At 38.8% G+C, this 15,453-nt stretch overlaps 2 protein-coding genes across 5 annotated transcripts in view; both read left to right on the top strand.

Annotated features, from left to right (window-relative positions):
* IPO7 (importin 7) overlaps positions 1-5,429 on the top strand; it is a 47,776-nt gene extending 42,347 nt beyond the window's left edge. The window contains exons 24-26 of one of the 2 annotated variants that reach the window (XR_003900373.1): positions 1,461-1,577; positions 2,419-2,646; positions 5,122-5,429. Coding sequence is in view for 1 of the 2 variants with exons in the window: in XM_029915418.1 (XP_029771278.1) it covers positions 1,461-1,577; positions 2,419-2,505; positions 5,122-5,141 (224 nt within the window). In the remaining variant the exon portion in view is untranslated. The remainder of the gene's footprint in view (positions 1-1,460; positions 1,578-2,418; positions 2,647-5,121) is intronic. The other variant, XM_029915418.1, reaches the window with a different exon arrangement.
* An 8,101-nt stretch (positions 5,430-13,530) lies between these two features.
* The window catches only part of ZNF143 (zinc finger protein 143), a 49,874-nt gene continuing 47,951 nt past the window's right edge, over positions 13,531-15,453 (top strand). For 2 of the 3 annotated variants that reach the window (XM_029915420.1, XM_029915419.1), the window contains exon 1: positions 13,531-13,633. In XM_029915420.1, the coding sequence (XP_029771280.1) occupies positions 13,592-13,633 (42 nt within the window). In that variant the 5' untranslated portion in view covers positions 13,531-13,591. The remainder of the gene's footprint in view (positions 13,634-15,453) is intronic. The other variant, XM_029915421.1, reaches the window with a different exon arrangement.

Here is a 15,453-nt window from a genome sequence, read left to right as displayed (position 1 = left end):
TTTATTTTATTTTGAGAGACTGAGCAGAGAGCGAGCGAGAGAGGGGCAGAGAGAGGGAGATACAGAATCTGAGCAGGCTCCAGGCTCCAGGCTCCGAGCCGTAAGCATAGAGCCCAACGCAGGGCTTGAACCCACGGACTGTGAGATCATGACCTGAGCCGAAGTCGGATGCTTAACCAACTGAGCCACCCAGGCACTCCACTGTTTTAAAAACTTTTGTGGGAAGTCTTATATAGAGAACATTTTTCTTTCTTTGATTAACTCAGCACACACCTACCCCTTTGTATAGCTACTCGGTTGAAATAGGGAAATATGTGGTCAGACATGGTACCCTTATACATCAATTTATCTAGTGCATGTTTTCTTGAAACACTGAGAATTTAAACCTGGACTTGTAACAGATTAGGTTTGACCATTATTTTAAGCTCTAATATAAAATGTGAGCGTTTTAGGAACTGCAGAGCTATCCATGGAAAAAGATAGTAGGTGTATTTTAAAAAGGTTTTTAATGAGGCAGTGCAGAAAAAAAAGCATTTTGTATCATTCACTCCTTTCTTAGATCTAGTCAATGCTTCTCATTTTTTTTTTATGTTGGGTTTTTGAGAATTATTTTTTTATTTAAATCCAAGCCAGTTAGCATTGTAAAATAATGGTTTCACAAGTGAAACATTAGAACTTAGTGATTTATACTTATATATAACATCCCAAAAAGTGCCCTCCTTAATGCCCGTCACCCATTTAGGCAATCCCCCCACCCAATACCCCTACATCAGCCCTCGGTTTGTTCTCAGCATTTAAAAGTCTCTTATAGTTTGCCTCCCTCTCTGTCTTTATCTTATTTTTCTTTCCCTTACAGGGTTTTGATAATCCAACCAAAGTAGCCTTGATCGTTTTCAAGTTGCTTTTATTTAACTCTGTATCTGTTATTTTATTTTTAATTATTTTTTAATGTTCATTTATTTTTGAGAGACCGAGACCGAGTGTGAGTGGGGGAAGGGCAGAGAGAGAACGAGACACAGAATCTGAAGCAGGCTCCAAGCTCTGAGCTGACACCACAGAGCCTGAGACACACTGCTCCAACCCATGAAGTGTGAGATCATGACCTGCGCCAAATCAGATAGTTAACTGACTGAGCCATCCAGGCATCCCTAACTCTGAATCTTTTAAATGGGTTGAGTTACTTTTAAAGTTTCCCTACTTTGTTACTTAATTATATAAGACCTGGTTTCAGCTCTGATTCCTTATTTGCTTAGAGATACAAATTAGGAGAATGATTAGATTTTGGGGGCATAAAGCCAAACCAGAATTTTTTCTCCCTAGATCTTGTGTTTCACAGATAAGTAACTTAAATTATTATTGGAAAAATATAAAATAGATCAGAATGTCAGAAAGGACAGAATAGAAAGGAATTAACAGGCCTCTCATAATTGCCCCTTTCCCCCTTGTTTTCTTTTTGATAGCTATACAAAATCGTAATCCTGTGTGGTATCAGGCTTTGACTCATGGTCTTAATGAAGAGCAAAGAAAACAGTTACAGGATATAGCAACTCTGGCTGATCAAAGAAGAGCAGCCCATGGTATGTCAGTTGACTACAACACCTCTTTAATGCAATTAATGACTTGATAGAGCTTTAAAATTTTTATATTAAATGATTTAAAATTATATAAAAGCAACAATTGTTGCAGGTGATAGGAATTCAGAAGGAAAGAAATCTGAAGGAATGAAGAAATGAATTCTGTTTTTAGCTGTAGTTCACTGATTTTAAGTGTAATTGAAGACTACTTTCAGGGTGCAATAGCTTTGATACAGTTGCTCCAGCTTTCAGTGATGGCTTGATAGTAGAAAATTCTATTAAAAGTGTAAACAATTTTTTAGGAGGTATATTAAAGAAAATCCCAGACATCATCACATCTTACCATCTTTAAACATTTCAGTATGCATTTCAGAAAAGGACATTTTAGATAATAGACAAGCCTAACAATTTTTTGTAGGTCTTAATACTATTAGTCAAACTAGTTTAATATTCAGGGAAGTATCCTCCTTACAAAGAAAGCATGCTTTTTAAAAAAGGTATTTTATATTTGGATTTGCCAGCACTAGATTCATTAGTTGTTATTCCCTTTGAAGACTGAATCCTGATTTGGTATTTGACTCAAAAAGGTTTATTTAAAACTTCTTTTATAACATAAGAAAATGAAAGTTGGCTAAGAAGTTGATAGCATACAACAGTAAAGATTATCTTCTCTATATAATGTACCCCTCTTTTATTCTTATGTAAGAGAAGGGGGAAGAGGACAGCTTTGGTATTTTCTGGCTAATAGAAGTGGGTTAAGCTTTTGTTAATATCTGTCAGTTCCTTCTCTTCTCCAAAGTAGTAAGATGAAATACTCTATTAAACTTTCACTTGTTTTTTTTAGAATCCAAAATGATTGAGAAGCATGGAGGATACAAATTTAGTGCTCCAGTTGTGCCAAGTTCTTTCAATTTCGGAGGCCCGGCACCAGGGATGAATTGAGTTATCACTTTCTTTCCTGCTGTGTGATTGTAGTGAAGAGCTTGTGTTCCTCCTAGTAGCGGTTCCAGAACTGGTTTATGTTATCTACTCTAAACTAATTGATCAATAGATGGACAAAAAAACCCAGGAGGTGGGACCTGATCATGCAACTTGGCACTGAAAAAGAAACCAGAGGGATTTCGGTGGGGGGGAGGGAGGTAATTTGGGGTGGTATATTCTTTAATTTTTGAAGAAAGTAAGATTCTGACTGAACATTCAAGTGACACTGTGGAAATCTGAAATGAGGGGATGTCATGAAGGCAGCTTTTCTTTTTCTGAGGAAAAAAATAGGCATGGGCTACAGGACTATTTAAAATGTCTCATTTACAGTATAAGCTCAAAGGTAGATGTAATTTTTACACCTATGAGTATTTGTCCGATTTCTGTCTTTTCCTCACCATTGGGTATCTATTCTTTATATGTAAATAAGATAAGGTAATCGATAGCCTTATTCAATCTTCATCATTTTCATTCATCAGATTGTTCCTATGTAGATTATTGGACATTTATTGTAGCACTACATAACTGATTAAAAAAAATCTGTAAATGAATTAGCACTTTCATATTGAAACAAGCCTGCTAGCCTATGTATAAAATAGCAAAATGTTTGCTGTTTATAAAAAGAAGGGATGTAATGGGGTGGGGGGCAGGGGTAATTTCAAGTTATTAATTTAAAAATGAACTAGCAATTTTGTACCTGGTGACTTTGTGGTGCACTCACCTCTGATAGTGACTTGAATTCGGTATGTTAAAAGGGGTTAGTGATATTTCATTGCTGCTAAAAAATGGCAACTCCCTCTGTGTCCTGTTTTTTTCTTAAAGCTCTCAGTGTACAAGTGGATACTTGGATACAAGACCTTATTGTATCAAATAAGAAAGGTGATATTTGAAGCATGTAAATTGGATATAAAGTTCTACTCTTAAAGAGTTGATCAAAGAGTATGGTTAAACATCTATATATGCAATCTATTAAAAGAACTTAATTCGGCTATTATGTCTTGATTTGATTGCAGTTTTTTCCTAATTAGAAAACTTTTTCCTTACTGGCCTATTTTTATCCTGTACCTGAAAGGAGTGCAAAATGCACACTTTTAAAATTTAACATTTAACACCTGCCCACATGCACCTCTCCCTATCTCCCCTACCCCACTTGTTGATTGTGGTATCTGATCTTAATAGATAGGCTGAAGGCACACAGTTCCCTCCAAAAACCACTAACGATACCACTGCAAAAACAAGCCAGCAACAAAGACAATGTGGAGAGGTTGGCTTGCTTCCCTCTCTCCTAACTGCATGTTCAAAAATTAGCCTTTATTGATCTTAAACATCTGTCAGATGAGTCATACATTGGGTTATTTTTTTATATACATGTATACACAATATTTCAAATTGAAAGCAACATCTCAATGGATTCAAAACTATTAAATGCTATTGTCTATAACAGACTAGGAAATTTATAACTGTAAAAAAGAAACATGCACATATTGATATTTAAAATGCATAATGAAGAAAACCCATTGGTGTTGTGTTTTTCTTGTATGCCAATAATTAAGCCACTACTGTTGGCACTGTTTGGTTTTCTATTTTAACACTGAAGGAGTGAAAGTATTTCCTATATTTATGAATTTACTATGAAAATCTTGGCAAAAAAAGAAAAAAATTGTCTAAAATGTGTGGGTGAAAACTGTTAATCAAGTGTGTTTCTACTTTTTTCCCCCAAGTTGGACACCATCTGTATACCCTAGGTTGCTTAAGGGGATTTCACTATTATATAAAATCAATAAAATTAAAATGGAGTAGTTGTATATATGCAACATTGTGTACAGAGGGGATATATTGAATAGTATTAAACATTTTTGTCTTCCTTTACCTTTTATCCCTTAATATTTAGTCTACTTTTTTAAATTTCAGACTTCAGTGATCTTTGAATTGATAATTCCAATTTTCACATTGTTATTGGAAAACCATATCTAATAAAGGTTTTAGTTATTCCCATGCACAGTATGAAAATTCTCATTTGCTGAGCTTTTATTCCAAGAAAATGTATTGATTGGTATGTCTTTGAGAAGTTTTGTTGTCTCCTCTGTCATACAATCTAATCTCCATTTACAGATTTTAATAGAAATTAAAGACCTTAAAATTAAATTATATATATTAAAGTCTTGCAGTGTTCGTTTCTAATGTATCATATATATATACATACATATATATATATATATACCTCAGTTATTCACAGTATTTCCTTGAAATTAACATCAAATTATAGTTTCTTACAGATTATGCACCTTGGTATTTATAAGGTGGTAGGACTTTGGATAACTTCAAGAGTATTTACAGACTTGTAATTGGTTGTATGTGGATATTACTTATTTTAACACAAAGCCTTTCCCAGTTTCACTAACCTGTAGCTTACTTTTTAACTTCTAGAAATTAATTATGATTTTGTTTGGGTTTCAATTTTTGTTTTAACGGCTGAAAGCATAGAATCTTCACTTTTTGGTAAACTTAAGCCATCTATTTTTTTAAAAACGTATTCATTTATCGCTGTTAATCTGTTTCTCTCCAGGTAAAAATGGTGATTACTAAGCTACACACCTTATCAAGATAGTGACTGCCGTGCTCACCTCTGGAAGAAACTAGAGTGTAGAGCAGGGGTCGCCAAACCACAGTCCCATGACTATATGCCTTTATTCAGCCCCAGATGTAGGCCCTGAAGCAAGCATGAAGAAAAGGTTATTAAGAACTCTGTTAATATGACTAAACCACATCTTTTGGAAGATCTAACAATGCCTTAAGCATAGTAGGCATTCCATAAATGTTTGTAAAATGGATGACCTAAAATTACATTAAAACTTATCCATTATAAAAATGTCAGTTTTGTTCTATATAAGTTTTGGTGGAGATTATCTGTGACTGTTTATTAGCATCCCTGAATTACCGGTTTTACCCTTGATGAGATTGGCCACTCTTGGAATAGCACTTTGGTGCATGTGGTTCTTACAAAAGGAAACTAGATACCGAGCTAGAGATCCAGGATTTTATCAATATGTAAGGGGAAAGTATCTTTTAAGTAACTTCTTTGTGAAGTAATCCCTCCTATCTAGGTTTTTTAAAGCTTAGATGATCATATATAGGTCTGGATTTTGCTTTCATGTATAGATTGAAATTTGTCAGTTGCACTCAATATTTGAATCCTATATTTAAATGCTTCCTATCTAAGTCTTAAAGATTTTTTTTTCTTTTTTAGAGAATACATACGTGTACGCAAGTGAGGGAGAGGGAGAGAATCTTAAGCGGGTTCCACTGCCAGCACGGAGTCCAACACAGCACTCGATCTCCTAATTGTAAGATCATGACCAGAGTGGAAATAAGAGTCAGACACTTAATCAACTGAGCCATCAGGTGCTCTTTAAGGTTTTTTAGGGGTGCCTGGGTGGCTCAGTTGGTTAAGTGTCTGACTTTAGTTTAAGTCATGTTCTCACGGTTTATGGGTTCAAGCCCCACATTGGACTCTGAGCTGACAGTTCAGAGCCTAGGGCCTACTTCAGATTCTGTGTCTTCTCTCTGCCCCTCTCCCACTTGCACTCGCTCACTCTAAAAAATAAACAAAAATTGTTTAATGTTTTTATTTATTTTGAGAGCGAGCGAGTGTTGAGAGGGTAGGGTCAAAGAGGAGTCACAGGATCTGAAGACAGGCTCCAGGCTCGGAGCCAGCTGTCAGCACAGAGCCCGAAGCGGGGCTCGAACCCATGACCTGAGCCGAAGTCGGATGCTTAACCCACTGAGCCAAACAGGTGGCCCAAAAATAAACATTAAAAAGATTTAAAAAATCATTTACTAAACTAAAGCTAGAAATACAAGGGAATTCCTCAACCCAAAAAAAAGGCATTACTAAAACCTTTTATTATTTCATGTTTATTTTATTTTTGAGGGGGAGAGACAGAGTGCTAGTAGGAGAGGGGCAGAGAGAGGGAGACAGAATCTGAAGCAGGCTCCAGGCTCTGAGCTGTCAGCATGGACACTGACCTGAGCCAAAGTCAGGCTTAACCAACTGAGCCACCTAGGTGCCCCTCAAAAACCTCTTTAAAAAAACTAATTAAAGGGCCTAATGATGAAAGGCAAAAAACTACAATCAGGAACCAGACAATCAAGTAACCTGTTGCCAATTGTATTCAGCATTTTACTGGAGGTTGTGTAGCCAGGGCAATTAGACAAGAAGAAATAAAAGCCTTCCAGATTGGAATGGAAGAAGTGAAACCTTGCAGATGGCATGATTTTATAGAAAGTTTATAGGAATCCACAGACAGAAAAGAGCTAATTAATTACTCCATTATGGTTGCAGGACACAAGATTAATATTTTTTAAAAAGTATTTCTATATAATAGCAACAAAAGAAAATTCCATTTATAATTGCATCAAACATTTAGCAAAACAATAAACTATGAAGTGTATAAACGCTGTTGGAAAAAGACCCAAGTGGAAAGACATCCCATATTCATGAATTGAAAGTGTGATGGCAACACTCCCAAAATTGATCTACAGAATCTGAGTAATCCCTATAAAATCCCAGTTTTTACAGGAATTGACAAACTAATCCTAAAATTGTATGGAAATAAATGCAAGGGGCTCAAAATAGCCAAAACAGTCTTGAAAGTGAACATGATTTGGTAATCATTAAAGTGGGGGTACTAATGTAAGAATAGATATGCTGACTGATGGAATAAAATTGAGAGTACAGACTAAGTTTATGACCAACTGATATTTTGGCAAGGGCCCCAAGACCATTCAATATGAAAATTCTCTTTTCAAGTGGTTCTGAGACAGCTGGGTATATACCCTCACACCATACACGACCTCAAACTTTGAATAGGAAAATTCATTTTTGTGATCTAAATTAGGCAGCAGTTTCTTGGATCTAACACCACAGCACAAGCAACAGATGGGTTAATATGGGTGACTTGAACTTCATCAAAATTTTAAACAGCTTCAAAAGTGAAAAGACAACCCAGAGAATGTAAGAAAATTTTTGTAAGTGCCTAATATATAAAGAGGACCATTACAGCTCAACAACAAAAAACCCAACCAAAAAATGGGAATCCTGGGTTGCCAGGCTGACTCAGTTGGCAGAGGATGTGATTCTTGATCTTGGGGTCAGGAGTTCATCTGCCTCAATGTTGGGCATTGAGCTTATTTAAAAAAAAATATTTTGGGGCATCTGGGTGGCTCAGTCGGTTAAGCCTCCAACTTTGGCTCAGGTCAGATCTCACGTTCGTGGGTTCAAGCCCCGCGTCAGGCTCTGTGCTGACAGCTAGCTCAAGAGCCTGGAGCCTGCTACCATTTCTGTGTCTCCTCTCTCTGCCATCCCGCTCTCATGCTCTGTCTGTATCAAAAATAAACAAAACATTAAAAATATATATATTTTTTTTCTTCAAAGATGAATTGCCTTGTATCAGGAAAAGATGCTGAATGTCACTGGTGACTAGGGAAATCACAAGAAGGTATTTCACACCTACTAGCATGTCTGTAATGAAGAACAATTAGAAGTTTGCTGAGGATGTAGAGAAATTGGAATACTAAATTGCTGTGAGAATGCTTAACTGTTGTAAATCAAGTACTGTTAACATGCTACAATGTGGGTGAGCCTTGAAACAGTGAAAGAAGTCAAGTCAAAATGTTCCATTTAGGGGTGCCTGGGTGGCTCAGTCAGTTGGGTGTCCAACTTCAGGTCACCATCTCACAGGCCCTGGGTTTGAGCTCAGCATCGGGCTCTGTGCTGAGAGCTCAAGAGCCTGGAGCCTGCTTGGGATTCTGTATCTCCTTCTCTCTGCCCCTCCCCCGCTCACCTCACTCTCTCTCAAAATAAAGACCTAAAAAAAATTTTTTTTAGGTTCCATATATATGAAATGTCTAGGGTTTTCAAATCCAGAGATAAATTAGTGGTCACGGGAGTGGAAGAGGGAATGAAGAAAGACTCCTAATATATGATAAAGGTTTTGTTTTGGTGAAGGTGATAGTCTTCTATTTTTAATTTAAGTAACTACACCCAGGTGAGGCTCAAAGTCAACCCCAAGATCAAGAGTGACATGCTCTTCCAACTGATCCAGCCAGATGCCCTGATGAAAATATTTTAGGCAGTGGTGATGGTTGTACGTCTTGTGAATATACTAAAAATACTCAAGTAGTTCAAAATGGTGAATTTTATATAAATATTCCCATCTTCAGTTTTTTTTTAAATATATAATTTTTTTAAGTTTACTTTTAGAGTCTGAGCAGAGCAGAGGCGGGCAGAGGCAGAGAGAGGGAGAGAGAATCCCAAGCTGGCTCCACATTGTCAGTGCAGGACTGGAGTTCAGCTGTGATCATGACCTGAACTGAAATCGAGTCAGATGCTAAACTGACTGAGCCACCCAGGCACCCCACAATTTTTAGTGTTCTTAAGTCAAATTTGGGTAAAGTTCTCTAAAACGTAACATGAAATGTTTCTAAAGTAAGAACAGTTTTACTCATGGTTATTCAGTTGTAAATAGTCTAGAGATTGGAGACAGTCTTAGAGATTGTATTCTCATATTTTGTTTTGTTACTAGCTCATTATTTAATTTTTATTAAGTAACTGGAGGCCCAAAATAGAGCTCAAGTCCATGATCCCAACATCAAGTCACACACTCCACCCAACTGAACCAACCTAGTGCCCCGTTCGTATTTTAATTCTCACCACCTTAACACCTGATGCCTAAATACCTAATACTCTAATACCTAAATACCAACTACTAAATACCTAATACCTAAATACCAACTACTATCTGTAGTTGGTGCAGGAGATATAAAGGTAAGGATCCTTAAAATTATTTTTTTCCATAAATGTTCCGTCTCTTTTATCTTTTGATGAAATACATAGTATTAAGAATTTAAGACTGAGCCAAACTTTTTCAAAAAAAATTAACAGCACTTAGTATTTTTCTGTAAAATGGTGTATCAATCTTATTTGGAGACATGAACTTCACTTAAAAAAAAAAATCTTTGTCTTAAGAGAATGTTTTCCCAGAAAAATAAAATCACATTAAAACCACTGGTGTCATTCTTGGACTACTCACTACCTATTTTGCTGAAATGGCACAGATTTACGATGCATATTAATTGGTTTTCCTTTTGTCTGTTAACGCTGTACTTCAGATTTAAGTAAATGTAATTAGAAGCCAGAATGATAGAGTGTCATGAAGATAGTTTCAAAAGGACACTGGAATCTAAAGGGGCTTCAGAAGATTTAAAATAGTTTGTAAATTGCGAGTGTATTTTCTCTTTAGTTTGGCACTAAAGACATATTAACAACAATTAGTTAACTTTGCTCATTATTTGGGTGATCTTTTCAAATGAGATTAACAAATTAATGACAGTTGGTAAAAAAATGCATTTATATTGGCATTATTATTGATCAGCTTTCAATATGGGAAATTGTGCAATTAGCCATTAACATTACAGTCGTATGATATCTATGCTTATATATACGGAGAGCAGAGATTGGAAGGAAACATTTTAAATAAACTAATCATATACTTCCTAAAGTATATTCTGATTAAACCCTGATTAGTGTGGAAGCTGAATGAGGTTAGTTCCATGAGTTTTATCTACAGACCAAGGACTCAACTCTGGGTCCATGAGCCTTATGGAACTTCAAACATTTTTGTACATTTTTCATAGCTTTCATCTGAATCTCAAAGGAGTTAAGGTGCTTAACCACTGTACATCATTAAAGCGAGGATTAGAGATGGGCTAACATTAAGTACCTAAGAAGCAGCTCTGTTCAGCAGTGTTTATTATTATCATATATCCTCCCAATTACTGTGGTTTTACCTTACCAACAAGTTAGCAAATTCTTAAACAAGGACACATCTACAGCCATAACCCCAAAGAAGAGCAAGATACTAGTTTGGTTTTAAATTCATTCGTGTTGAAAAGAAAATCTACAAATTCATGACCAAAAAAATTCAAATTTATTACAGAATTAATTTAGTAAAGTGAGCTATAACAACTTCTCCCAGAGATAAGGTCTTGTTTTTAAAAACATTCTTTAAAACTTATTTTTGAGAGACATAGAGCATGAGCAGGGGAGGGTCACAGAGATAGGGAGACACAGAATCAGAAGCAGGCTCTAGGCTCAAAGCTGTCAGCATAGAGCCCGACATGGGGCTCGATCCCATGAACCACAAGAACCTGAGTGGAGGTTGGATGCTTAAACTCAGAACCCTTAGATCAAGATCTGAGCTGAGATCAAGAGTTGGACACTTGCCCAACTGAGCAACCCAGTAACCCCCAGAGATAATTACTTTTAAGAGTTTTATGCATCCTTTCTCTTTTTTCTGTACATACAATACTTTAATGGTTATGTCATAGTACAAATATGACAAACTCAACTAGTTCTCCAGAAAGTTTTTAGGTACTGAATGTTTAAAAACCACGATGGTAACAGTTTTTAAAGGAGCTAGAAATGTTAAGCTTATTTAGGAAATTGGGGAAATGGTCCAGCTTTATCTAAGATCCTGAAATAGCAGTGAGTGGAAGTGAAATATTTTCAAGCCATTAATTTGACAAAATATAGTAATATAGGAGACAGGTCATTGGGGAAAATCTGAACAGTATGAATGACCTTGAATACAGTGTACGTCAACTCTGTTCTACAGTCACTGGCAAACACAACACAAAGCATCATTGCCTGTGAGTGTGAGAATTAAGATTTTTTGGGGAGCCTGGGTGGCTCAGTCAGGCATCTGGCCTTGGCTCAGGTCATGATCTCAGTTTGTGGGTTCGAGCCCTGCATCAGGCTCTGTGCTGACAGCTCAGAGCCTGTGTTTCAGATTCTGTGTCTCCCTCTCTCTCTGCCCCTCCCCCGCTCATGCTGTCTCTGTGTCTCTCAAAAGTAAGAACAGAAAAATTTTTTTAAAGATTTAAGATTTTTTTTTTCCTTCATCAGGTTAGAATTATACCACCCTATCCACCACCACCACCATTCAATTTTTCAATCACTCAGAAGGTTCTGGGGTATAAAGATGTCCTATAATTACAACCTACAACTAACTACAGGGTGATTTTAAAATTATTTTTGAGGTTGTTTTTTTAACATTTATTCATTTTTTAGAGACAGAGGGAACAGAATGTGAGCAGGGGAGGGGCAGAGAGGAAGACACAGAATCCGAAGGAGGCTCCAGGCACTGAGCTGTCAGCAGAGCCCGAGATGACAACCTGAGCCCAAGTCGGACACTCAACCGACTGAACCACCAGGTGCCCCTATTACAATGTGTTTTAAAGAGTAGACTGAAGGCATGGGTCTGTAATAACTGACTAAACTGCATAGAAGTACTGATTCTCTTAATGACATTTCTGTTTATACAAGTGTTAACACCCGGAAGGTACTGAAAGATTAAAACATCTTGCTTTTCATCCAAACTCTACATCTCTGTGACAAAGGGAATGTATCCATTGGGTACAAATCTGTTTTGTAAGCGTTTTCCTCCAGTTTTAGGTAACCGAATCGAGTTTTGTGTCAAATTTTTCATCTTTAGAAGGGTGTAAAAAATAGTAATTACCTTAAATTCCTAAGGAATATGTATTCAAAATCATATTGCACCGATTATGCAACTGTGCCTTGATTAGATAACCAGGCCGCCTGGTCGGGCTCCCACGCCCGCCAGAAAGATTGTAACGTTAACATCTTAAACTAGACCCATTTAGTAGGCTAGCTATCTCTAACATCCATTTGTTTAATCCTTTGGCCATAATTTTCATTTTAAATCCAAGACACTAAATGAAACACCATCAGCTCTCTTGTTTTTAGAAGCAGGTCATAAATGTGTTAAATCGCTCAGCCACCTTATCCTCTTAGTAATCCCTTCATTTTACACCTGGAATGCTGGATTTAACAAATCTTAAGTCTTCACACATCTCATCTTTACTCAGCTTTGTCAAAGCAAATAAACACTTACTGAATACTCCTGTGAAGAGTAGTATTTCCAATAGTTTAGAAACAGTCTGAGTTGAGAGCTACAAGAAACTATGACCTTAACTCCGCAACTAATTTGTATCCATTCTTAACGGTTTAGGGAGGCCCAAGTCCACGTTTTCCCCACACTTTCAGCTTTCCTTTTAATTCGCAACACAAACAATAGGGAAAGTAAAAGACGATGGTAGCAACACCAGTACAGACTTCAAATTTTGAACCTAAACAACATGAAAGCGCAAAAGCATCCGAAGGGTTTCTTCCAGCAGAGTTTAGGACTATCGCCCCGTTGCCAAGCTCCCTCGCAGTTTCGGCAATGGCAGGAGGCCCACTCTCCCACCGAATAATGATGCCCCGGCGACTTGAGAAGGCCCCGGCAGGCCTGGCAGCCAGTGACCGGTACACAGCAGCTCTTGGAAAGCAAAACCCTCACCCGAAACCAAAGGCCTCAGCTGGCACCGAGAGCCCCCAGGGAGTAGTCAGGCGTCTTATTCTGTCCTAGCCCTCTCCACAGCCTCCCTCTCAATGGGGCGACACTCGGCAGTCGCTAGGCAAAGCCCAACCAGTCTCCAGAACGTACTCCAGCAAGCCCACCGAGAGAGCCAAGGCCACCTCCTAGCCCCTGTGGGGAAAATGGCGCCTGTGACCCCTTCTCCCTCCCGGCTAGTCACAAGGACCATCCTCCCTCCCTCGCTACAAAATGGCGCCTTTTGCTGGGGCCCCAGAATCGGCATAAATCACTTGTCAACGAGGCGGTGTCGGTCTAGGATGAGCGGTTCTCCCAACCAGTCAGACACAGGAACTTTGATTCCGCACTTTGCACAAGCCACTCAGGCGCTGGCTGCTAGGCTAGACGAACCTGACGTCAAGAAAAGGAGGCGTGAATAAGGCGGTCTCATTTTGCGTCACCTAAATTTGAGCCAATGGCAAGCAGAAAGCGTCTCGTGAGTGACGTATTTCCCGCCTAATGGAGGCTGGGGGCGGGCCTCAGGCTGGTTATGCGGGTTGCGGGGCCTGGGGGCCGGGCGGCTGTTTCCTGTCCTGGTGCATGGTGGTCGGACGAAGGAATTGTTGGAAAATTTTCTCGGAGGTTCGTATATAAATGTGTTTTTACCCAGTGTGCATTATTCTCCGCCCGGCCGCCGCCCTCAGCGCGGCGGCGCGGGCCCGCTAGGGCCCGGGCTCTGACTCCGGCAGCTCAGCCTTCGCCGCAGGCCCTGCCGATCCTACGGCCGGCCTCGGTAGCGGCGCCTGGGCAGAAGCGGAGTTTATTAATAACCCGCGGCCGCCACTCTAGGGCGGCGGAGCTTTTCTCGCTGAGGACGCACCCCCACCCCCAACCTAGTCTGCGCCGTGCGCCCCGCCTGTTCCCCTTAGGGGACCGCTGAGGGGGAGGGAGTGAAAGAGGGGAGGGTGGAGCCCTTGGGAACCTGGCGGCGCTTCTCGGCTTGACCTCCGCGCGGGGCGAGTCCCCAGAAGCCGGCGAGGCGAAGCTCCTCCGGGTGGGACGCCGAGGCAAGGTCCGCTCCAGGCCCCAGCCTGGCGCCGGCGGCAGGACTGGCCAAGGGCCCGCTCGGGAAACCGCCTGCGGATCTTACCCAGCATTTCGTCCCACCCAGATCGTGCATAGATTTCTTGTTTCTCTTACTTGCCCCCTCCCCGCCCCCCCCCTCACTTTTAGGTTACTGAGGCCTAACATCGAATATTAGAAATTGTCAGTTTTATCCTTGCCCTTTTTTCTCGGTTTTGGCCGGAGTTAACGAATCTTTCAGTTGCTTTATACTGTTACTGTGGAACGTGAACCAATTTTCCCTCCGCCTTTGCTATTTAGAACATTTTAAGTGTTTTTCTCGCATTAACGAAGTTAAGCAAAAAATAGGAAAGAATGCCATTGCTAAACCCATTATTTGTGTAAAATCAACTTCAGTCTTTGCTTTGAAAGTGTCTAATCTGCTGGTATAATAATGAAGTGGTGATGTGGTGAAAAATTGTAGGTTCAGAGTTGTCTTCTCCTGAGTGATAACGTGATTTGCTCAATTAAGAAAAATATACAGTTAACAAAAATCAGCAATATTTAATATTTGCTCTTACCGAATGCTTAGTTTAAGTTCATTGTTAAGTGTCTAGTAAGAGTAGGTGATAAGGAGATCCCTAAATACAATGCATAACTAATTTATCCAGAGGTATTTTGACTACTTTGGAAATTGATTATTTGTCAATCTACATACTTGATTGGTTGTTTTTTCTGTAGTCCCCTTTTATTTTTAAAAAATAATATCTTTACTGATATAACTCACATAACTTACACTTCACCCATTTAAAGTATGTAATTAGGTAGGTCTGATAAATTCAGAGTTGTGCTATCATCATCACAATCCATTTTAAAGCATGTTCCTCACTTCAAACTCCTGGTTTAGTTACTCATTTACCCTTAAACCTTCCCAAACACTAATCTACAGATTTGCTTATTCTGACCATTTCATATAAATGGAATCATAAATATGCGGGCTATTGTGACTGACTTTTTTCATAGCATAATGTTTGCAAAGTTCATTAATGTTATAGTTGTGTCTGTACTTCATTTCTTTTTATTGCCAAGTAATATTTCTTTGTATGGACCTAAGTTTTATTTATCCATCTGTTGATGGACATTTGGGCTTTCACTTTTTGTCTGTGATGTACAATGCTGCTGTGAACATTTGTATATAAGTGTGTTTGTGTGGATACGTGTTTTCTAGTCTTTAGGATAAGGACCTAGGAGTAGAATTTCTCGGTTGTATGGTAACTCTATGCTCAACCTTTTGGGGAACTGTCAAACCCTTCCAAACTGGCTGCACCATTTTACATTCCTCTCGACAGTGTGTGAGTGTTCCATTTTTCCATATCCTTGTCAACCCTTTTTATTCTCAG

Source organism: Suricata suricatta, chromosome 11 (genome assembly GCF_006229205.1).
Source record: "Suricata suricatta isolate VVHF042 chromosome 11, meerkat_22Aug2017_6uvM2_HiC, whole genome shotgun sequence".
Taxonomy (NCBI): Eukaryota; Metazoa; Chordata; class Mammalia; order Carnivora; family Herpestidae; genus Suricata; species Suricata suricatta.
Note: the sequence above shows the minus strand (reverse complement) of the source record. Positions and strands in the feature narration are given on the sequence as shown.